This window comes from Salmo salar, chromosome ssa11 (assembly GCF_905237065.1).
Source record: "Salmo salar chromosome ssa11, Ssal_v3.1, whole genome shotgun sequence".
Lineage (NCBI taxonomy): Eukaryota > Metazoa > Chordata > Actinopteri > Salmoniformes > Salmonidae > Salmo > Salmo salar.
The window spans coordinates 110,595,460-110,619,318 of record NC_059452.1 but is presented as its reverse complement, the minus strand read 5'-3'; the positions used below and the strand labels follow the sequence as shown (position 1 = coordinate 110,619,318).

At 51.1% G+C, this 23,859-nt stretch overlaps 1 protein-coding gene across 2 annotated transcripts in view; it reads right to left on the bottom strand.

Moving 5' to 3' along the window:
• Nucleotides 1-23,859, bottom strand: part of chek1 (checkpoint kinase 1) — a 44,488-nt gene that overhangs the window by 15,056 nt on the left and 5,573 nt on the right. For both annotated transcript variants that reach the window (XM_014129921.2, XM_045690328.1), the window contains exons 4-11: nucleotides 8,981-9,089; nucleotides 8,787-8,851; nucleotides 8,044-8,113; nucleotides 7,757-7,945; nucleotides 7,445-7,549; nucleotides 3,467-3,620; nucleotides 3,034-3,196; nucleotides 147-278 (exon numbers count right to left, since the gene is read on the bottom strand). In XM_014129921.2, coding sequence (XP_013985396.1) covers nucleotides 147-278; nucleotides 3,034-3,196; nucleotides 3,467-3,620; nucleotides 7,445-7,549; nucleotides 7,757-7,945; nucleotides 8,044-8,113; nucleotides 8,787-8,851; nucleotides 8,981-9,089 — 987 coding nt within the window. The remainder of the gene's footprint in view (nucleotides 1-146; nucleotides 279-3,033; nucleotides 3,197-3,466; nucleotides 3,621-7,444; nucleotides 7,550-7,756; nucleotides 7,946-8,043; nucleotides 8,114-8,786; nucleotides 8,852-8,980; nucleotides 9,090-23,859) is intronic.

Here is a 23,859-nt window from a genome sequence, read left to right as displayed (position 1 = left end):
AGGGGTGTGTGTGTGTAATGTAAAAATGGTTGGTGCAGGTGTGTCTGAAGGGGTGTGTGTGTGTACCTGGTTGGTGCAGGTGTGTCTGAAGGGGTGTGTGTGTGTGTACCTGGTTGGTACAGGTGTGTCTGAAGGGGTGTGTGTACCTGGTTGGTGCAGGTGTGTTTGAAGGTGTGGCCCAGGTCGATACAGGTGTCCCTCAGAGCGGAGCAGGAAGCTGAAGAGTCCAGAGTCGTAAAGAACCTCGTCATCCTCCGAACCAGCCGCTGCCACGGTGTCTACACACACACACACACACACACACACACACACACACACACACACACACACACACACACACACACACACACACACACACACACACACACACACACACACACGAGAGAGAGACAAGGAGATATGTTTAATTGATATAGAAAACAAGCAATAATACCGGAACATAAAAACACAAATTATTTCATGTTAAGTCTCAGGGTCCTTAGCTTAGTGATTTGCTTTGTGGGCACTACGGTGTTGAACACTGATCTGTAGTCAATGAACATCATTCTCACATAGGTGTTCCTTCTGTCCTGGTGGGAAAGGGCAGTGTGGAGTGCAATAGAGATTGCATCATCTGTGGATCTGTTTGGGCGGTATGCAAATTGGAGTGGGTCTAGGGTTTCTGGGATAATGGTGTTGATGTGAGCCATTACCAGTCTTTCAAAGCACTTCATGACTACAGACGTGAGTGCTACGGGTCTGTAGTCATTTAGGCAGGTTACCTTTGTGTTCTTGGGCACAGGGACTATGGTGGTCTGCTTGAAACATGTAGGTATTACAGACTCGGCCAGGGAGAGGTTGAAGCATGCATTCAAGCAGACCACCATAGTCCCTGGGCCCAAGAAAGCGAAGGTAACCTGCCTACATGAGCCATGAAGTGCTTTGAAAGGCTGGTCATGGCTCACATCAACACCATCCCAGAAACCCTAGACCCACTCCCAATTTGCATAGCACCCAACAGATCACACAATCTTGATCACACTTCCCTTTCCCACCTGGACAGAAGGAACACCTATGTGAGAATACTATTCATTGACTACAGCTCAGCTTTCAACACCATAGTGTCCACAAAGCAAATCACTAAGCTAAGGACCCTGGGACTAAACACCTCCCTCTGCAACTGGATCCTGGACTCCCTGACGGGCCGTCCCCAGGTGGTGAGGGTAGGTAACAACATGTCTGCCACGCTGATCCTCAACACAGGGGCCCCTCAGCGGTGCGTACTCAGTCCCCTCCTGTACTCCCTGTTCACCCAAGGCTGCGTGGCCAAGCACCACTCCAACACCATCATTAAGTTTGCTGACGACACAACAGTGGTAGGCTTGATCAGACAACGAGAGCCTGGAGGTCAGAGACCTGGCCGTGTGGTGCCAGGAGAACAACCTCTCCCTCAATGTGATCAAGACAAAGGAGCAGATCGTGGACTACAGGAAAAGGAGGGCCGAACAAGCCCCCATTAACATCGATGGGGCTGTAGTGGAGCGTGTCGAGAGTTTAAAGTTCCTTGGTGTCCACATCACCAACGAACTATCATGGTCCAAACACACCAAGACAGTCGTGAAGAGGGTACGACAAAACCTTTTCCCCCTCAGGAGACCGCAAAGATTTGGCATGGGTCCCCAGATCCTCAAAAAGTTCTACAGCTGCACCATCGAGAGCATCCTGACCGGTTGCATCACGGTCTGGTATGGCAACTGCTCGGCATAGAGGGTAGCGCATACAGCGCAGTACATCAGTACGGCCAAGCTTCCTGACATCCAGGACCTCTACACTAGGCGGTGTCAGAGGAAGGCCCCAAAAATTGTCAAAAGACTCCAGTCACCCAAGTTACAGCCTGTTCTCTCTGCTACCGCACGGCAAGCGATACCGGAGCGCCAAGTCTAGTTCCAAAAGGCTCCTCCACAGCTTCTACCCCCAAGCCAAAAGACTGCTGAACAATTAATAAAATGGCCACCGGACTATTTACATTGACACCCCCCCCCTCGAGTTTTTACACTGCTGCTACTCGCTGTTGATTATCTATGCAGTCACTTTACCCATAACTAAATGTAGAAATGACCTCGACTAACCTGCACATTGACTCTGTACCGGTACCCCCTGTATATAGCCTCCACATTGACTCTGTACCGGTACCCCCTGTATATAGCCTCCACATTGACTCTGTACTGGTACCCCCTGTATATAGCCTCCACATTGACTCTGTACCGGTACCCCCTGTATATAGCCTCCACATTGACTCTGTACCGGTACCCCCTGTATATAGCCTCCACATTGACTCTGTACCGGTACCCCCTGTATATAGCCTCCACATTGACTCTGTACCGGTACCCCCTGTATATAGCCTCCACATTGACTCTGTACCGGTAGCCCCTGTATATAGCCTCCACATTGACTCGGTACAGGTACCCCCTGTATATAGCCTCCACATTGACTCTGTACCGGTACCCCCTGTATATAGCCTCCACATTGACTCTGTACCGGTACCCCCTGTATATAGCCTCCACATTGACTCTGTACTGGTACCCCCTGTATATAGCCTCCACATTGACTCTGTACCGGTACCCCCTGTATATAGCCTCCACATTGACTCTGTACCGGTACCCCCTGTATATAGCCTCCACATTGACTCTGTACCGGTACCCCCTGTATATAGCCTCCACATTGACTCGGTACTGGTACCCCCTGTATATAGCCTCATTGTTATTTTATAACATTTTTTACTTTAGTTTATTTGGTAAATATTTACTTAACTATTTCTTGAACTGCATTGTTGGTTAAGGGCTTGTAAGTATTTCATGGTAAGGTCTACACTTGAAGTCGGTGCATGTGACAAATAAAATTTGATTTGATCCTCTCAATCAGTACGACGTGAGACATTTTGACAGAAGTATCTAAATTCTAGTACAGAACTGTTGTCCACGTTTCCATGTTGTAGAATATAAAAAGTACCAAAGTTCAGTATAACCGTGCAACACTAGTGTGTGTGAGTGGTACCTGGCTGGGTCCAGGCGTGCCCAGTAGCTGACTCCCCAGCAGCATGTTGTCTGGTCTGGCCGGCTGAGAGAAGCTGACCTGGTCTGGCACTCCGACACACACACTTCCCTCCCACACACCGAGCGCTGGGTCTGGCTGGGAGCTGGAGAACTGCACCCTATCACTACACACACACACACACACACACACACACACCATTACTCCGCTGCTCCCAACTCCCCCTGAGAGTGGGGTCACAGCCAGGGTCTGCCACTATCGACGGCCACCCTGGAGAAATTAGGGTTAAGTGTCTTGCTCAAGAGCACATCGGCAAATTCTACACATTCAAACTATTAACCGTTCAGTGACTGGCCCAATGCGCTAGGTTTCCTGCCGCCCGTAGCAACACTAGACACAAACACACACAAACAATAACAGTTATAAAACAACCCACCTGTTGTTCCTGTGTAGTAGTAGTCTGTCAGAGCGTAGCAGGTTGTTGTGAGAGGCTACGGGTGTGAAGGTCTGAATGAACCACGGGTCGGTCTTCAGATCAGAGATAGATAGCCTCTCTTCTGGCAAAGCCTGGAGTAGTTTAGATAGTAGGCCTAAACCCACATCAATAAATACAATTATATATAACCGAATACATGTATGTCTAAACTCCACAGTTCTATCTACTGGTGTGTGTATGTCACACACTCGAAAGTTTTGGCTCAATTAGAAAAGTCCTTGTTTTTGAAAGAAAAGCTATTTTTTTGTCCATTAAAATAACATCAAATTGATCAAAAATACAGTGTAGACACTGAAGATCTCATACAACGCTGTGTACTACTCCCTTCACAGAACAGAGCAAACTGGCTCTAACCAGAATAGACAGAGGAGTGGGAGGCCCCGGTGCACAACTGAGCAAGAGGACAAGTACATTAGAGTGTCTAGTTTGAGAAACAGATGCCTCACAAGTCCTCAACTGGCAGCTTCATTAATTAGTACCGGCAAAACACCAGTCTCAACGTCAACAGTGAAGAGGCGACTCCGGGATGCTGCCCTTCTAGGCAGAGTTCCTCTGTCCAGTGTCTGTGTTCTTTTGCCCATCTTAATCTTTTCTTTTTATTGGCCAGTCTGAGATATGGCTTTTTCTTTGCAACTCTGCCTAGAAGGGCAGCATCCCGGAGTCGCCTCTTCACTGTTGACGTTGAGACTGGTGTTTTGTAGGGGTGTCTTTTTTTAAGTAGGAAAGTCAGTTAAGAACAAATACTTATTTACAATGACGGCCTAGCAAAAGGCCTCCTGCAGGGACGGTAGCTGCTACTGAACTAGTTAAATGGCCAGTTTTTTTGCTTCTTTAAATCAGAACAACAGTTTTGAGCTGTGCTAACATACTTGCAAAAGGGTTTTCTAATTGTCTGGGTTGTCTGGGTTGGCGCCCCCCCCTTGGGTTGAGCCGTGGCGGAGATCTCTGTGGGCTATACTCGGCCTTGTCTCAGGATGGTAAGTTGGTGGTTGAAGATATCCCTCTAGTGGTGTGGGGGCTGTGCTTTGGCAAAGTGGGTGGGGTTATATCCTGCCTGTTTGGCCCTGTCCGGGGGTATTGTCGGATGGGGCCACAGTGTCTTCTGATCCCTCCTGTCTCAGCCTCCAGTATTTATGCTGCAGTAGTTTATGTGTCGGGGGGCTAGGGTCAGTCTGTTACATCTGGAGTATTTCTCTTGTCTTATCCGGTGTCCTGTGAGAATTTAAATATGCTCTCTCTAATTCTCTCTTTCTCTCGGAGGACCTGAGCCCTAGGACCATGCCTCAGGACTACCTGGTATGATGACTCCTTGCTGTCCCCAGTCCACCTGGCCGTGCTGCTGCTCCAGTTTCAACTGTTCTGCCTGCGGCTATGGAACCCTGACCTGTTCACCGGACGTGCTTGTTGCACCCTCGACAACTACTATGATTATTATTATTTGACCATGCTGGTCATTTATGAACATTTTAACATCTTGACCATGTTCTGTTATAATATCCACCCTGCACAGCCAGAAGAGGACTGGCCACCCCTCATAGCCTGGTTCCTCTCTAGGTTTTGGCTTTTCTAGGGAGTTTTTCCTAGCCACCGTGCTTCTACACCTGCATTGCTTGCTGTTTGGGGTTTTAGGCTGGGTTTCTGTACAGCACTTTAATATAATCAGCTGATGTAAGAAGGGCTTTATAAATAAATTTGATTTGATCAATAAGCCTTTTAAAATGATAAACTTGAATTAGCTAACACAACGTGCCATTGGAACACAGGAGTGATGGTTGCTGATAATGAGCCTCTGAACGCCTATGTAGATATTCCATTAAAAAAGCCGTTTCCAGCTACAATAGTCATTTACAACAATAATGTCTTCACTGTATTTCTGATCAATTTGATGTTATTTTAATGGACCAAAAAACTGCTTTAAAAAAAAAGAGTAAACAATTTAATCAAGAACATTTCTAAGTGACCCCAAACTTTTAAAAGGTAGTGTATTATATATACCCATTATATATACAGATCTATTATATATATATATATATATATATATATATATATATATATATATATTATATTATATATACACACACATCATATCTCTATATAGAACCATGGAGTTCAGACACATCAATAAATACAGTTGGAGTCGGAGGTTTACATTCACTTAGGTTGGAGTCAATAAAACTCATTTTTCAACCACTCCACACATTTCTTGTTAACAAACTATAGTTTTGGCAAGTCGGTTAGGACATCTACTTTGTCCATGACAAGTAATTTTCCAACAATTGTTTACAGACAGATTATTTCACTTATAACTCACTGTATCACAATTCCAGTGGGTCAGAAGTTTACATACACTAAGTTGACTGTGCCTTTAAACAGCTTGGAAAATTCCAGAAAATTATGTCATGGCTTTAGAAGCTTCTGATAGGCTATTTGACATCATTTGAGTCAGTTGGAGGTGTACCTGTGGATGTATTTCAAGGCCTACCTTCAAACTCAGTGCCTCTTTGCTTGACATCATGGGAAAATCAAAAGAAATCAGCCAAGACCTCAGAAAAAAAATTGTGGACCTCCACAAGTCTGGTTCATCCTTGGGAGCAATTTCCAAACGCCTGAAGGTACCACGTTCATCTGTACAAACAATAGTACGCAAGTATAAACACCATGGGACCACACAGCCGTCATACCGCTCAGGAAGGAGACACGTTCTGTCTCCTAGAGATTAATGTACTTTGGTGCGAAAAGTGCAAATCAATCCCAGAACAACAGCAAAGGACCTTGTGAAGATGCTGGAGGAAACAGGTACAAAAGTATCTACATCCACAGTAAAACGAGTCCTATATCGACATAACCTGAAAGGCCGCTCAGCAAGGAAGAAGCCACTGCTCCAAAACCGCCATAAAAAAGCCAGACTACGGTTTGCAACTGCACATGGGGACAAAGCTCGTACTTTTTGGAGAAATGTCCTCTGGTCTGATGAAACAAAAATAGAACTGTTTGGCCATAATGACCATCGTTATGTTTGGAGGAAAAAGGGGGAGGCTTGCAAGCTGAAGAACAACATCCCAACCGTGAAGCATGGGGGTGGCAGCATCATGTTGTGGGGGTGCTTTGCTGCAGGAGGGACTGGTGCACTTCACAATATAGATGGCATCATGAGAAAGGAAACTTTGTGGATATATTGAAGCAACATCTCAAGACATCAGTCAGGAAGTTAAAGCTTGGTCACAAATGGGTCTTCCAAATGGACAATGACCCCAAGCATACTTCCAAAGTTGTGGCAAAATGGCTTAAGGACAACAAAGTCAAGGTATTGGAGTGGCCATCACAAAGCCCTGAACTCAATCCCATAGAAAATGTGTGGGCAGAACTGAAAAAGTGTGTGTGAGCAAGGAGGCCGACAAACCTGACTCAGTTACACCAGCTCTGTCAGGAGGAATGGGCCAAAATTCACCCAATTTATTGTGGGAAGCTTGTGGAAGGCTACCCGAAACGTTTGACCCAAGTTAAACAATTTAAAGGCAGTGCTACCAAATACTAATTGAGTGTATGTAAACTTCTGACCTACTGGGAATGTGATGAAAGAAATAAAAGCTGAAATAAATCACTCTACTATTATTCTGACATTTCACATTCTTAAAATAAAGTGTTGATCCTAACTGACCTAAGACAGGGAATTTTTACTAGGATTAAATGTCAGGAATTGTGAAAAACGGAACTTAAATGTATTTGGTTAAGGTGTACGTAAACTTCCGACTTCACCTGCATATAGAATCATGGAGTTTAGACAATAGATCCATGGAGTTGACACAAATCTATATTTATATCTATCTATACACACATTTCTATATCTCTATATATATATATCTATCTATCCACACACATTTCTCTCTATATATATAGGGGGGGGGTGTGGGGTCTTACTGAGGGGGGTGTGTTTAATCTTCTTCCAGGGGGAGAGGTAGGTCTTCTTCTGCAGCCAATCAGAATATTCCTGGCAGCTCTCGCTGGGCTGGTCCCACGGCAACTCTGTAACCATAGCAACACGGTCACACACACACAGAGGTTCCAGAGCAACTTTCCAATGTCACACAAACTGTTCACTTCATATTTTAAGTATCCCTATATTTCTGTTATTAGTGTGCCTGCGCAGGAGTCTCGTTGTAGATGAACCAGGTATTGTACTAAACTAAACTGGAACCTTGTCGTATTTGAGTTCACACACACCACCCTTACCTCCAGCCAGCATGGCGGTGAGGACGATGCCGCAGGCCCAGACGTCAGCTGGTTGAGCGCTGAACTCTGATTTGCTGAGCAGCTCAGGCGCGACGTACGGAAGAGTTCCACACAGCCTGTTCAGACGCCGCTCTCGCCCACGGTGACGGAACATCGTAGCTAGACCGAAGTCCGACAACTTCAGGTTATCTACACACACACACACAAGTAGCAGAACACAGTATACACCATTATGTCAAAGTCAAATGAGCACTACTAGCACACACTCAGTCAAAACACACACACACCTTTATCGTCCAGGAGAATGTTCTCAGGCTTGATGTCTCTGTGGGTGATACCTACACTGTGGAGATATTCCTAGAGGGAGAGCAGGGGAGAGGGAGTGCGGGGGAGAGGGAGAGCAGGGGAGAGGGAGTGCGGGGGGAAGAGGGCGAGCGAGAGAGAGCGCGTGGGGGAAGAGAGAGAGAGATTAAATCCAGTATATGCCATTTAGCAGATGCTTTTATCTAAAATGACATTTTACATATGGGTGGTCCCAGGAATCAAACCCCAAGCGCCATGCTCTACCAACTGAGCTACAGAAGACCATGGATGATCAAGACTGCAAGTCTACTCTAGGGCCCCCCTGACCTCTAGGCCCCCCCCCGACCTCTAGGGGGCCCCCCCCGACCTCTAGGCCCCCCCGACCTCTAGGGGCGCTGCATAGTTAAAGAATAGCTAGGCCTATGTAAAGGACATCATGCTGATTGCGTCGGGAGTACCACTTCCTCCCGATTCGGCCCATACCTGGTGTGAACTCGGGACCTCTGCCTTGCTAGCACACGTGACCCGTCCTCCTGAGATTGTATCTGCTACTCTAATGAACAGCATATAGATAAAGGAACCAAGCGAGAACACAACCCTTACAGCTCAGTACCCTCGAATGCCGGAGGGTATTGACAAAAAAGGACATTGCAACAACGCTACACCCTGTTTCTGCCTCAGTCCCTTTAACCCCGACCTCTAACCCTCCTGGATAACTGTCACTCACCACAGCTGCTATCAACTGCTGGAAAAACCTGTGAGCTTCTCTCTCTGGCATCCCCAAATCAGGCTCTGAGAGAGAGAGAGAGAGAGAGAGAGAGAAGTAGAGTTGTTTAAGTGTGAGATGGCCCCTAGCCTGTGATTGGCTGATTTGAATCCTATCTCAGTGTTGTGATTGGCTGCTGGCTCTATCAGTCTCACCAATCCTGTCGAATAGCTCTCCACCGCTGCAGTACTCCAGGAACAGATAGACAGTCGGCCCCTCCCTCCGGTGGCCGAAGAAACGCACTACGTTAGGATGGGACAGAACCTGTAACGAAACACACAACCAACAAATCCATGAGAAAGCAAAAAATATTAAAATATCGATGATATATATAATATATATATATCATCGATATTTTAAAAAATATATATATTTCTTTTTAAATCAATGACCAATATATATTTTTTTCAGATGATAAATAAAACGACAAAGACATAAGTCAGAAAGACAGACAGACAGAGACAGGTAGGCGGGCAGACAGACAGAGACAGGTAGGCGGGCAGACAGACAGAGACAGGTAGGCGGGCAGACAGACAGAGACAGGTAGGCGGGCAGACAGACAGAGACAGGTAGGCGGGCAGACAGACAGAGACAGGTAGGCGGGCAGACAGACAGAGACAGGTAGGCGGGCAGACAGACAGAGACAGGTAGGCGGGCAGACAGACAGAGACAGGTAGGCGGGCAGACAGACAGAGACAGGTAGGCAGGCAGGCAGACAGACAGAGACAGGTAGGCAGGCAGGCAGACAGACAGAGACAGGTAGGCAGGCAGGCAGACAGACAGACAGAGACAGGTAGGCAGGCAGACAGACAGAGACAGGTAGGTAGGCAGGCAGACAGACCTGCTGTTTTCTACTCTCTCTACCGCACCTGCTGTCTCTAACTCTGAATGATCGGCTATGAAAAGCCAATTGACATTTTCTCCTGAGGTGCTGACTTGTTGCACCCTCGGACAACCACTGTGATTATTATTTGACCCTGCTGGTCATCTATGAACATTTGAACAACTTGACCATGTTCTGTTATAATATCCACCCTGCACAGCCAGAAGAGGACTGGCCACCCCTAATAGCCTGGTTCCTCTCTACCCAGTACAGCCAGTAGAGGACTGGCCACCCCTAATAGCCTGGTTCCTCTCTACCCAGTACAGCCAGTAGAGGACTGGCCACCCCTCATAGCCTGGTTCCTCTCCACCCAGTACAGCCAGTAGAGGACTTGCCACCCCTCAGAGCCTGGTTCCTCTCTAGGTTTCTTCCTAGGTTCCTGCCTTTCGAGGGAGTTTTTCCTAGCCGCCGTGCTTCTACACCTGCATTGCTTGCTGTTTGAGGTTTTATGCTGGGTTTCTGTACAGCACTTTGAGATATCAGCTGATGTAAAAAGGGCTTTATAAATACATTAGACAGACAGACAGACAGAGACAGACAGACAGACAGACCAGGGTTGGGTAGGTTACTTTCTAAATGTAATAAGTTAGTTACAATTTACCTGTCTAAAATTGTAATCAGTAACGTAACTTTCAGATTACCTGAACTCAGTAATGTAATCTGATTACATTCTGTTACTTTTAGATTACTTTCCCCTTAAGAGGCATTACAAGACGAAAGCATGTTACCAACTGAACGACATCTATTGATTTATCCTGCAATGTTAAAGTTTACATAGCTGGCCATATATGGATGTTACCGTTTACTTTATGGGTTGGTTATGTAGGCTTCTGCTAACCCATCGCTTTCTACTACATATAATAATACGATTCAATTATATCTTTACATTAAAAATCTATCAGAATTACAGTCATTCCAATAAACCCCTATTACCCGGCAGGTAGCCTAGCGGTTAGAGTGGAGGGGCGGCAGGTAGCCTAGCGGTTAGAGTGGAGGGGAGGCAGGTAGCCTAGCGGTTAGAGTGGAGGGGCGGCAGGTAGCCTAGCGGTTGAGGGGAGGCAGGTAGCCTAGCGGTTAGAGTGGAGGGGCGGCAGGTAGCCTAGCGGTTAGAGTGGAGGGGCGGCAGGTAGCCTAGCGGTTAGAGTGGAGGGGAGGCAGGTAGCCTAGCGGTTAGAGTGGAGGGGAGGCAGGTAGCCTAGCGGTTAGAGTGGAGGGGCGGCAGGTAGCCTAGCGGTTAGAGTGGAGGGGCGGCAGGTAGCCTAGCGGTTAGAGTGGAGGGGCGGCAGGTAGCCTAGCGGTTAGAGTGGAGGGGCGGCAGGTAGCCTAGCGGTTAGAGTGGAGGGGCGGCAGGTAGCCTAGCGGTTAGAGTGGAGGGCCGGCAGGTAGCCTAGCGGTTAGAGTGGAGGGGCGGCAGGTAGCCTAGCGGTTAGAGTGGAGGGGCGGCAGGTAGCCTAGCGGTTAGAGTGGAGGGGAGGCAGGTAGCCTAGCGGTTAGAGTGGAGGCAGGTAGCCTAGTGGTTAGAGTGGAGGGGCGGCAGGTAGTCTAGTGGTTAGAGTGGAGGGGAGGCAGGTAGCCTAGCGGTTAGAGTGGAGGGGAGGCAGGTAGCCTAGCGGTTAGAGTGGGGGGGGAGGCAGGTAGCCTAGCGGTTAGAGTGGGGGGGAGGCAGGTAGCCTAGCGGTTAGAGTGGAGGGGGGAGGCAGGTAGCCTAGTGGTTAGAGTGGAGGGGGGAGGCAGGTAGCCTAGTGGTTAGAGTGGAGGGGGGAGGCAGGTAGCCTAGTGGTTAGAGTGGAGGGGGGAGGCAGGTAGCCTAGTGGTTAGAGTGGAGGGGGGGAGGCAGGTAGCCTAGTGGTTAGAGTGGAGGGGGGGAGGCAGGTAGCCTAGTGGTTAGAGTGGAGGGGGGGAGGCAGGTAGCCTAGTGGTTAGAGTGGAGGGGGGAGGCAGGTAGCCTAGTGGTTAGAGTGGAGGGGGGGAGGCAGGTAGCCTAGTGGTTAGAGTGGAGGGGGGAGGCAGGTAGCCTAGCGGTTAGAGTGGAGGGGGGAGGCAGGTAGCCTAGCGGTTAGAGTGGAGGGGGAGGCAGGTAGCCTAGCGGTTAGAGTGGAGGGGCGGCAGGTAGCCTAGCGGTTAGAGTGGAGGGGCGGCAGGTAGCCTAGCGGTTAGAGTGTAGGGGAGGCAGGTAGCCTAGCGGTTAGAGTGGAGGGGCGGCAGGTAGCCTAGCGGTTAGAGTGGAGGGGCGGCAGGTAGCCTAGCGGTTAGAGTGGAGGGGCGGCAGGTAGCCTAGCGGTTAGAGTGGAGGGGCGGCAGGTAGCCTAGCGGTTAGAGTGGAGGGGCGGCAGGTAGCCTAGCGGTTAGAGTGGGGGGGGCAGGTAGCCTAGCGGTTAGAGTGGAGGGGCGGCAGGTAGCCTAGCGGTTAGAGTGGAGGGGCGGCAGGTAGCCTAGCGGTTAGAGTGGAGGGGCGGCAGGTAGCCTAGCGGTTAGAGTGGAGGGGCGGCAGGTAGCCTAGCGGTTAGAGTGGAGGGGCGGCAGGTAGCCTAGCGGTTAGAGTGGAGGGGAGGCAGGTAGCCTAGCGGTTAGAGTGGAGGGGCGGCAGGTAGCCTAGCGGTTAGAGTGGAGGGGCGGCAGGTAGCCTAGCGGTTAGAGTGGAGGGGCGGCAGGTAGCCTAGCGGTTAGAGTGGAGGGGCGGCAGGTAGCCTAGCGGTTAGAGTGGAGGGGCGGCAGGTAGCCTAGCGGTTAGAGTGGAGGGGCGGCAGGTAGCCTAGCGGTTAGAGTGGGGGGGCAGGTAGCCTAGCGGTTAGAGGGGAGGGGGGAGGCAGGTAGCCTAGTGGTTAGAGTGGAGGGGGGGAGGCAGGTAGCCTAGTGGTTAGAGTGGAGGGGGGAGGCAGGTAGCCTAGTGGTTAGAGTGGAGGGGGGAGGCAGGTAGCCTAGTGGTTAGAGTGGAGGGGGGGAGGCAGGTAGCCTAGTGGTTAGAGTGGAGGGGGAGGCAGGTAGCCTAGTGGTTAGAGTGGAGGGGGGGGAGGCAGGTAGCCTAGTGGTTAGAGTGGAGGGGGGGCGGCAGGTAGCCTAGTGGTTAGAGTGGAGGGGGGGCGGCAGGTAGCCTAGTGGTTAGAGTGGAGGGGAGGCAGGTAGCCTGGTGGTTAGAGTGGAGGGGGCGGCAGGTAGCCTAGTGGTTAGAGTGGAGGGGAGGCAGGTAGCCTAGTGGTTAGAGTGGAGGGGGGGCGGCAGGTAGCCTAGTGGTTAGAGTGGAGGGGGGCGGCAGGTAGCCTAGTGGTTAGAGTGGAGGGGGGCGGCAGGTAGCCTAGTGGTTAGAGTGGAGGGGGGGCGGCAGGTAGCCTAGTGGTTAGAGTGGAGGGGAGGCAGGTAGCCTAGTGGTTAGATTGGAAGGGAGGCAGGTAGCCTAGTGGTTAGAGTGTAGGGGCGGCAGGTATCCTAGTGGTTAGAGTGGAGGGGCGGCAGGTAGCCTAGTGGTTAGAGTGTAGGGGAGGCAGGTAGCCTAGTGGTTAGAGTGTAGGGGAGGCAGGTAGCCTAGCGGTTAGAGTGGAGGGGAGGCAGGTAGCCTAGCGGTTAGAGTGGAGGGGAGGCAGGTAGCCTAGCGGTTAGAGTGGAGGGGAGGCAGGTAGCCTAGCGGTTAGAGTGGAGGGGAGGCAGGTAGCCTAGCGGTTAGAGTGGAGGGGCGGCAGGTAGCCTAGCGGTTAGAGTGGAGGGGCGGCAGGTAGCCTAACGGTTAGAGTGGAGGGGCGGCAGGTAGCCTAGCGGTTAGAGTGGAGGGGCGGCAGGTAGCCTAGCGGTTAGAGTGGAGGGGCGGCAGGTAGCCTAGCGGTTAGAGTGGAGGGGCGGCAGGTAGCCTAGCGGTTAGAGTGGAGGGGCGGCAGGTAGCCTAGCGGTTAGAGTGGAGGGGCGGCAGGTAGCCTAGCGGTTAGAGTGGAGGGGCGGCAGGTAGCCTAGCGGTTAGAGTGGAGGGGCGGCAGGTAGCCTAGCGGTTAGAGTGGAGGGGCGGCAGGTAGCCTAGCGGTTAGAGTGGAGGGGCGGCAGGTAGCCTAGCGGTTAGAGTGGAGGGGCGGCAGGTAGCCTAGCGGTTAGAGTGGAGGGGCGGCAGGTAGCCTAGCGGTTAGAGTGGAGGGGTGGCAGGTAGCCTAGCGGTTAGAGTGGAGGGGGGGGCAGGTAGCCTAGTGGTTAGAGTGGAGGGGCGGCAGGTAGTCTAGTGGTTAGAGTGGAGGGGAGGCAGGTAGCCTAGCGGTTAGAGTGGAGGGGAGGCAGGTAGCCTAGCGGTTAGAGTGGGGGGGGAGGCAGGTAGCCTAGCGGTTAGAGTGGAGGGGGGAGGCAGGTAGCCTAGTGGTTAGAGTGGAGGGGGGGAGGCAGGTAGCCTAGTGGTTAGAGTGGAGGGGGGAGGCAGGTAGCCTAGTGGTTAGAGTGGAGGGGGGAGGCAGGTAGCCTAGTGGTTAGAGTGGAGGGGGGGAGGCAGGTAGCCTAGTGGTTAGAGTGGAGGGGGGGGAGGCAGGTAGCCTAGTGGTTAGAGTGGAGGGGGGGAGGCAGGTAGCCTAGTGGTTAGAGTGGAGGGGGGAGGCAGGTAGCCTAGTGGTTAGAGTGGAGGGGGGGAGGCAGGTAGCCTAGTGGTTAGAGTGGAGGGGGGAGGCAGGTAGCCTAGCGGTTAGAGTGGAGGGGGAGGCAGGTAGCCTAGCGGTTAGAGTGGAGGGGGAGGCAGGTAGCCTAGCGGTTAGAGTGGAGGGGCGGCAGGTAGCCTAGCGGTTAGAGTGGAGGGGCGGCAGGTAGCCTAGCGGTTAGAGTGTAGGGGAGGCAGGTAGCCTAGCGGTTAGAGTGGAGGGGCGGCAGGTAGCCTAGCGGTTAGAGTGGAGGGGCGGCAGGTAGCCTAGCGGTTAGAGTGGAGGGGCGGCAGGTAGCCTAGCGGTTAGAGTGGAGGGGCGGCAGGTAGCCTAGCGGTTAGAGTGGAGGGGCGGCAGGTAGCCTAGCGGTTAGAGTGGGGGGGGGCAGGTAGCCTAGCGGTTAGAGTGGAGGGGCGGCAGGTAGCCTAGCGGTTAGAGTGGAGGGGCGGCAGGTAGCCTAGCGGTTAGAGTGGAGGGGCGGCAGGTAGCCTAGCGGTTAGAGTGGAGGGGCGGCAGGTAGCCTAGCGGTTAGAGTGGAGGGGCGGCAGGTAGCCTAGTGGTTAGAGTGGAGGGGAGGCAGGTAGCCTAGCGGTTAGAGTGGAGGGGCGGCAGGTAGCCTAGCGGTTAGAGTGGAGGGGCGGCAGGTAGCCTAGCGGTTAGAGTGGAGGGGCGGCAGGTAGCCTAGCGGTTAGAGTGGAGGGGCGGCAGGTAGCCTAGCGGTTAGAGTGGAGGGGCGGCAGGTAGCCTAGCGGTTAGAGTGGGGGGCAGGTAGCCTAGCGGTTAGAGGGGAGGGGGGGAGGCAGGTAGCCTAGTGGTTAGAGTGGAGGGGGGGAGGCAGGTAGCCTAGTGGTTAGAGTGGAGGGGGGAGGCAGGTAGCCTAGTGGTTAGAGTGGAGGGGGGAGGCAGGTAGCCTAGTGGTTAGAGTGGAGGGGGGAGGCAGGTAGCCTAGTGGTTAGAGTGGAGGGGGGAGGCAGGTAGCCTAGTGGTTAGAGTGGAGGGGGGAGGCAGGTAGCCTAGTGGTTAGAGTGGAGGGGGGGGCGGCAGGTAGCCTAGTGGTTAGAGTGGAGGGGGGGCGGCAGGTAGCCTAGTGGTTAGAGTGGAGGGGAGGCAGGTAGCCTGGTGGTTAGAGTGGAGGGGGGGCGGCAGGTAGCCTAGTGGTTAGAGTGGAGGGGAGGCAGGTAGCCTAGTGGTTAGAGTGGAGGGGGCGGCAGGTAGCCTAGTGGTTAGAGTGGAGGGGGGGCGGCAGGTAGCCTAGTGGTTAGAGTGGAGGGGGGCGGCAGGTAGCCTAGTGGTTAGAGTGGAGGGGGGGCGGCAGGTAGCCTAGTGGTTAGAGTGGAGGGGAGGCAGGTAGCCTAGTGGTTAGATTGGAAGGGAGGCAGGTAGCCTAGTGGTTAGAGTGTAGGGGCGGCAGGTATCCTAGTGGTTAGAGTGGAGGGGCGGCAGGTAGCCTAGTGGTTAGAGTGTAGGGGAGGCAGGTAGCCTAGCGGTTAGAGTGGAGGGGCGGCAGGTAGCCTAGCGGTTAGAGTGGAGGGGCGGCAGGTAGCCTAGCGGTTAGAGTGGAGGGGCGGCAGGTAGCCTAGCGGTTAGAGTGGAGGGGCGGCAGGTAGCCTAGCGGTTAGAGTGGAGGGGCGGCAGGTAGCCTAGCGGTTAGAGTGGAGGGGCGGCAGGTAGCCTAGCGGTTAGAGTGGGGGGGCAGGTAGCCTAGCGGTTAGAGGGGAGGGGGGAGGCAGGTAGCCTAGTGGTTAGAGTGGAGGGGGGAGGCAGGTAGCCTAGTGGTTAGAGTGGAGGGGGGAGGCAGGTAGCCTAGTGGTTAGAGTGGAGGGGGGGAGGCAGGTAGCCTAGTGGTTAGAGTGGAGGGGGGGAGGCAGGTAGCCTAGTGGTTAGAGTGGAGGGGGGAGGCAGGTAGCCTAGTGGTTAGAGTGGAGGGGGGGAGGCAGGTAGCCTAGTGGTTAGAGTGGAGGGGGGGCGGCAGGTAGCCTAGTGGTTAGAGTGGAGGGGGGGCGGCAGGTAGCCTAGTGGTTAGAGTGGAGGGGAGGCAGGTAGCCTGGTGGTTAGAGTGGAGGGGGGCGGCAGGTAGCCTAGTGGTTAGAGTGGAGGGGAGACAGGTAGCCTAGTGGTTAGAGTGGAGGGGGGCGGCAGGTAGCCTAGTGGTTAGAGTGGAGGGGGGGCGGCAGGTAGCCTAGTGGTTAGAGTGGAGGGGGGGCGGCAGGTAGCCTAGTGGTTAGAGTGGAGGGGGGCGGCAGGTAGCCTAGTGGTTAGAGTGGAGGGGAGGCAGGTAGCCTAGTGGTTAGATTGGAAGGGAGGCAGGTAGCCTAGTGGTTAGAGTGTAGGGGCGGCAGGTATCCTAGTGGTTAGAGTGGAGGGGCGGCAGGTAGCCTAGTGGTTAGAGTGTAGGGGAGGCAGGTAGCCTAGTGGTTAGAGTGTAGGGGAGGCAGGTAGCCTAGCGGTTAGAGTGGAGGGGAGGCAGGTAGCCTAGCGGTTAGAGTGGAGGGGAGGCAGGTAGCCTAGCGGTTAGAGTGGAGGGGAGGCAGGTAGCCTAGCGGTTAGAGTGGAGGGGAGGCAGGTAGCCTAGCGGTTAGAGTGGAGGGGCGGCAGGTAGCCTAGCGGTTAGAGTGGAGGGGCGGCAGGTAGCCTAGCGGTTAGAGTGGAGGGGCGGCAGGTAGCCTAGCGGTTAGAGTGGAGGGGCGGCAGGTAGCCTAGCGGTTAGAGTGGAGGGGCGGCAGGTAGCCTAGCGGTTAGAGTGGAGGGGCGGCAGGTAGCCTAGCGGTTAGAGTGGAGGGGCGGCAGGTAGCCTAGCGGTTAGAGTGGAGGGGCGGCAGGTAGCCTAGCGGTTAGAGTGGAGGGGCGGCAGGTAGCCTAGCGGTTAGAGTGGAGGGGCGGCAGGTAGCCTAGCGGTTAGAGTGGAGGGGCGGCAGGTAGCCTAGCGGTTAGAGTGGAGGGGCGGCAGGTAGCCTAGCGGTTAGAGTGGAGGGGCGGCAGGTAGCCTAGCGGTTAGAGTGGAGGGGCGGCAGGTAGCCTAGCGGTTAGAGTGGAGGGGTGGCAGGTAGCCTAGCGGTTAGAGTGGAGGGGGGGCAGGTAGCCTAGTGGTTAGAGCGGAGGGAGGCAGGTAGCCTAGTGGTTAGAGTGGAGGGGAGGCAGGTAGCCTAGCGGTTAGAGTGGAGGGGAGGCAGGTAGCCTAGTGGTTAGAGCGGAGGGAGGCAGGTAGCCTAGTGGTTAGAGTGGAGGGGAGGCAGGTAGCCTAGTGGTTAGAGTGGGGGGGCGGCAGGTAGCCTAGCGGTTAGAGTGGAGGGCGGCAGGTAGCCTAGTGGTTAGAGTGGAGGGGCGGCAGGTAGCCTAGTGGTTAGAGTGGAGGGGAGGCAGGTGGCCTAGCGGTTAGAGTGGAGGGGCGGCAGGTGGCCTAGTGGTTAGAGTGGAGGGACGGCAGGTAGCCTAGTGGTTATAGTGGAGGGGAGGCAGGTAGCCTAGTGGTTAGAGTGGAGGGGAGGCAGGTAGCCTAGTGGTTAGAGTGGAGGGGAGGCAGGTAGCCTAGTGGTTAGAGTGGAGGGGAGGCAGGTGGCCTAGCGGTTAGAGTGGAGGGGCGGCAGGTGGCCTGTTCTTAACTGACTTGCCTCGTTAAATAAATAAAAATATTAAGGAATAGGACTTGGAAGAATAGATTAGCCAAATTGTTTTACTTGAGAATGACCCCAATACTAAGGACTTATTAGCCAGCCCTACTCTGTTTATGAATTTGTTGTCATGGAGAAGTGATTGGGCTCATTGATTTGAGTTCAAAAATAAATACCCCGCTCATGGAAGGTGATGCTCTGCCAAGAGTTTGCAAAGCTGTCATCAAGGCAAAGGTTGGCTACTTTGAATAATCAAAAATATATTTGGCTTTGTTTAACACTTTTTTGGTTACTACATTATTCCATATGTGTTATTTCATAGTTTTGATGTCTTCATTATTATTCTACAATGTAGAAAAAAGTTAAAAAAAAAAAAAAGAAAACTGAATGTAGGCGTGTGCAAACTTGACTGGTACTGTATAAAAACTCAAAATAAGAAACGTCTTCTCACTGTCAACTGCGTTTATTTTCAGCAAACTGAACAAGTTCCACAGACATGGAATAATGTGTCCCTGTTTAGTGTCCTATGTTTTCATAACTGTGACCTTAATTGCCTACCGTCTGTAAGCTGTTAGTGTCTTAACGACCGGTCCACAGGTGCATGTTCATTAGTTGTTTATGGTTCATTGAACCAGCAGGGGAACCAGTGTTTAAACCCTTTACAATGTTATTTGTTGCCAAGACGTCACTGCAAATGACACTCAAGTCTTGAGAAAAAAAAAACAATACACTAATATTGCAGTTACCGCGACAGCCTTTATAATAGAACGCTTGTTACCGCGACAGCCTTTACAATAGAACGCTTGTTACCGCGACAGCCTTTACAATAGAACGCTTGTTACCGCGACAGCCTTTACAATAGAACGCTTGTTACCGCGACAGCCTTTACAATAGAACGCTTGTTACCGCGACAGCCTTTACAATAGAACGCTTGTTACCGCGACAGCCTTTACAATAGAACGCTTGTTACCGCGACAGCCTTTACAATAGAACGCTTGTTACCGCGACAGCCTTTACAATAGAACGCTTGTTACCGCGACAGCCTTTACAATAGAACGCTTGTTACCGCGACAGCCTTTACAATAGAACGCTTGTTACCGCGACAGCCTTTACAATAGAACGCTTGTTACCGCGACAGCCTTTACAATAGAACGCTTGTTACCGCGACAGCCTTTACAATAGAACGCTTGTTACCGCGACAGCCTTTACAATAGAACGCTTGTTACCGCGACAGCCTTTACAATAGAACGCTTGTTACCGCGACAGCCTTTACAATAGAACGCTTGTTACCGCGACAGCCTTTACAATAGAACGCTTGTTACCGCGACAGCCTTTACAATAGAACGCTTGTTACCGCGACAGCCTTTACAATAGAACGCTTGTTACCGCGACAGCCTTTACAATAGAACGCTTGTTACCGCGACAGCCTTTACAATAGAACGCTTGTTACCGCGACAGCCTTTACAATAGAACGCTTGTTACCGCGACAGCCTTTACAATAGAACGCTTGTTACCGCGACAGCCTTTACAATAGAACGCTTGTTACCGCGACAGCCTTTACAATAGAACGCTTGTTACCGCGACAGCCTTTACAATAGAACGCTTGTTACCGCGACAGCCTTTACAATAGAACGCTTGTTACCGCGACAGCCTTTACAATAGAACGCTTGTTACCGCGACAGCCTTTACAATAGAACGCTTGTTACCGCGACAGCCTTTACAATAGAACGCTTGTTACCGCGACAGCCTTTACAATAGAACGCTTGTTACCGCGACAGCCTTTACAATAGAACGCTTGTTACCGCGACAGCCTTTACAATAGAACGCTTGTTACCGCGACAGCCTTTACAATAGAACGCTTGTTACCGCGACAGCCTTTATAATAGAACGCTTGTTACCGCGACAGCCTTTATAATAGAACGCTTGTTACCGCGACAGCCTTTATAATAGAACGCTTGTTACCGCGACAGCCTTTATAATAGAACGCTTGTTACCGCGACAGCCTGTATAATAGAACGCTTGTTACCGCGACAGCCTGTATAATAGAACGCTTGTTACCGCGACAGCCTGTATAATAGAACGCTTGTTACCGCGACAGCCTGTATAATAGAACGCTTGTTACCGCGACAGCCTTTACAATAGAACGCTTGTTACCGCGACAGCCTTTACAATAGAACGCTTGTTACCGCGACAGCCTTTACAATAGAACGCTTGTTACCGCGACAGCCTTTACAATAGAACGCTTGTTACCGCGACAGCCTTTACAATAGAACGCTTGTTACCGCGACAGCCTTTACAATAGAACGCTTGTTACCGCGACAGCCTTTACAATAGAACGCTTGTTACCGCGACAGCCTTTACAATAGAACGCTTGTTACCGCGACAGCCTTTACAATAGAACGCTTGTTACCGCGACAGCCTTTACAATAGAACGCTTGTTACCGCGACAGCCTTTACAATAGAACGCTTGTTACCGCGACAGCCTTTACAATAGAACGCTTGTTACCGCGACAGCCTTTACAATAGAACGCTTGTTACCGCGACAGCCTTTACAATAGAACGCTTGTTACCGCGACAGCCTTTACAATAGAACGCTTGTTACCGCGACAGCCTTTACAATAGAACGCTTGTTACCGCGACAGCCTTTACAATAGAACGCTTGTTACCGCGACAGCCTTTACAATAGAACGCTTGTTACCGCGACAGCCTTTACAATAGAACGCTTGTTACCGCGACAGCCTTTACAATAGAACGCTTGTTACCGCGACAGCCTTTACAATAGAACGCTTGTTACCGCGACAGCCTTTACAATAGAACGCTTGGTACCGCGACAGCCTTTACAATAGAACGCTTGGTACCGCGACAGCCTTTACAATAGAACGCTTGTTACCGCGACAGCCTTTACAATAGAACGCTTGTTACCGCGACAGCCTTTACAATAGAACGCTTGTTACCGCGACAGCCTTTACAATAGAACGCTTGTTACCGCGACAGCCTTTACAATAGAACGCTTGTTACCGCGACAGCCTTTACAATAGAACGCTTGTTACCGCGACAGCCTTTACAATAGAACGCTTGTTACCGCGACAGCCTTTACAATAGAACGCTTGTTACCGCGACAGCCTTTACAATAGAACGCTTGTTACCGCGACAGCCTTTACAATAGAACGCTTGTTACCGCGACAGCCTTTATAATAGAACGCTTGTTACCGCGACAGCCTTTATAATAGAACGCTTGTTACCACGACAGCCTTTATAATAGAACGCTTGTTACCACGACAGCCTTTATAATAGAACGCTTGTTACCACGACAGCCTTTATAATAGAACGCTTGTTACCACGACAGCCTTTATAATAGAACGCTTGTTACCACGACAGCCTTTATAATAGAACGCTTGTTACCACGACAGCCTTTATAATAGAACGCTTGTTACCACGACAGCCTTTATAATAGAACGCTTGTTACCACGACAGCCTTTATAATAGAACGCTTGTTACCACGACAGCCTTTATAATAGAACGCTTGTTACCACGACAGCCTTTATAATAGAACGCTTGTTACCACGACAGCCTTTATAATAGAACGCTTGTTACCACGACAGCCTGTATAATAGAACGCTTGTTACCACGACAGCCTGTATAATAGAACGCTTGTTACCACGACAGCCTGTATAATAGAACGCTTGTTACCACGACAGCCTTTATAATAGAACGCTTGTTACCACGACAGCCTTTATAATAGAACGCTCGTTACCACGACAGCCTGTATAATAGAACGCTTGTTACCACGACAGCCTGTATAATAGAACGCTTGTTACCACGACAGCCTTTATAATAGAACGCTTGTTACCATGACAGCCTTTATAATAGAATGCTGGTGACCACACATCTAAATATTGCACGTGGGGAAAAAAAACATCTTAAGTAGAAATACAATGAAACGAATAGACATTCTATTTTTGCTCTATTATAGTGGCCAGTATAGTAGTCGATCAAGTGCACAAGGCTACATGTGCAGAAATTACATTCACTGAGTAAAACATTTAATAATCTCACTTCTCACACACAAGAGTTACTGTCAAGTTCAACACAATAAAAGCAATATCTTTGGGCTTCACGGCACATTATTACATTTCACACTTTCTGCTTGTGGACATCTGTTCTACAATGTGCCAGCAGCAGAGCATGATACTCTTTGTTGGTATAACTGATCTCTTTCAGGCAGAGAGTACACCTGGCATACCCCTTTATATCCACTGTATTGAAGAAGTGAGACAGAGGGAAAGTGTGTGGTCTTCCCTTCACCTCTATAGAGGCATCCAGCTCCAGCTACTCTTAACTGTTTAACAAGCAACGCCTCATTTTCACCTAATTCTCTCATTCTGAAAATAAATCACATACTGTAAAAGGAAAACATTAGTTCACAGATAGTAGCTAGTTAATATTTCACACAGATAGTAGCTAGTTAACATTTCACACAGATTGCCAGCTTGAGGAACGGCAAGGAGTCCTATAACGTTACAAGTTAATACTATAGCAAATTTGGTTAGGTTACTAACGTTGGCTCATCTGATGTTGACAATTAGCCAGCTAATTTTTCACACCATAAACTCAATTATTTGATCAGTTAAGTTGGCTAAATGTTGCTGAACATTTCTCTGGCTAGCTAACGGAGAATTCGATCCAGCTAACAAGATACTTAATGCTAATCATTCTTGTTCCACCACACTTTCTCCCTCAGCTCAAACTTTCTAAATGCAGGTTGTTTATCGGTTACAGGTCATGAAGTACTGCTTCATCACCTTCTCACCCCGGTCTCCGTCGTCAAGACGTCTCACCTCTCTGTTACCTCTCCATTACCGTTCAGGGAGACTCGCTGCTGCTGTAACCTTCTCACCCTGGTCTCCGTAGTCAAGACGTCTCACCTCTCTGTTACCGTTCCGTTACCGTTCCGTTACCTCTCCGTTACCGTTCAGGGAGACTCGCTGCTGCTGTAACCTTCTCATACTGGTCTCCGTAGTCAAGACGTCTCACCTCTCTGTTACCGTTCCGTTACCTCTCCGTTACCGTTCAGGGAGACTCGCTGCTGCTGTAACTTTCTCACCCCGGTCTCCGTCGTCAAGACGTCTCACCTCTCCGTTACCGTTCAGGGAGACTCGCTGCTGCTGTAACCTTCTCATACTGGTCTCCGTAGTCAAGACGTCTCACCTCTCTGTTACCGTTCCGTTACCTCTCCGTTACCGTTCAGGGAGACTCGCTGCTGCTGTAACCTTCTCACCCTGGTCTCCGTAGTCAAGACGTCTCACCTCTCTGTTACCGTTCCGTTACCGTTCCTTTACCTCTCCATTACCGTTCAGGGAGACTCGCTGCTGCTGTAACCTTCTCACCCCGGTCTCCGTAGTCAAGACGTCTCACCTCTCTGTTACCGTTCCGTTACCTCTCCGTTACCGTTCCGTTACCGTTCCGTTACCTCTCCGTTACCGTTCAGGGAGACTCGCTGCTGCTGTAACCTTCTCATACTGGTCTCCGTAGTCAAGACGTCTCACCTCTCTGTTACCGTTCCGTTACCTCTCCGTTACCGTTCAGGGAGACTCGCTGCTGCTGTAACCTTCTCGCCCCGGTCTCCGTAGTCAGGTGTCTCACCTAACGTTACCTCTCCGTTACCGTTCCGTTACCTCTCCGTTACCGTTCCGTTACCTCTCCGTTACCGTTCCGTTACCTCTCCGTTACCTCTCCGTTACCGTTCCGTTACCTCTCCGTTACCGTTCAGGGGACGCGCTGCTGTAACTGGCAAACAGCCTTTCTACTCTCTGCGGTCTTTCCAGAGCGCGGGCTGATGCTGTACAACTAGCAAACTGGTTGTCTCTTCTCTCTTCAGTCGGGTGCTGCATTCTGTTATGTGAACGATTGGCTGGGCCTTGGACACAGCCAGTATTGCTCCAAAAGCG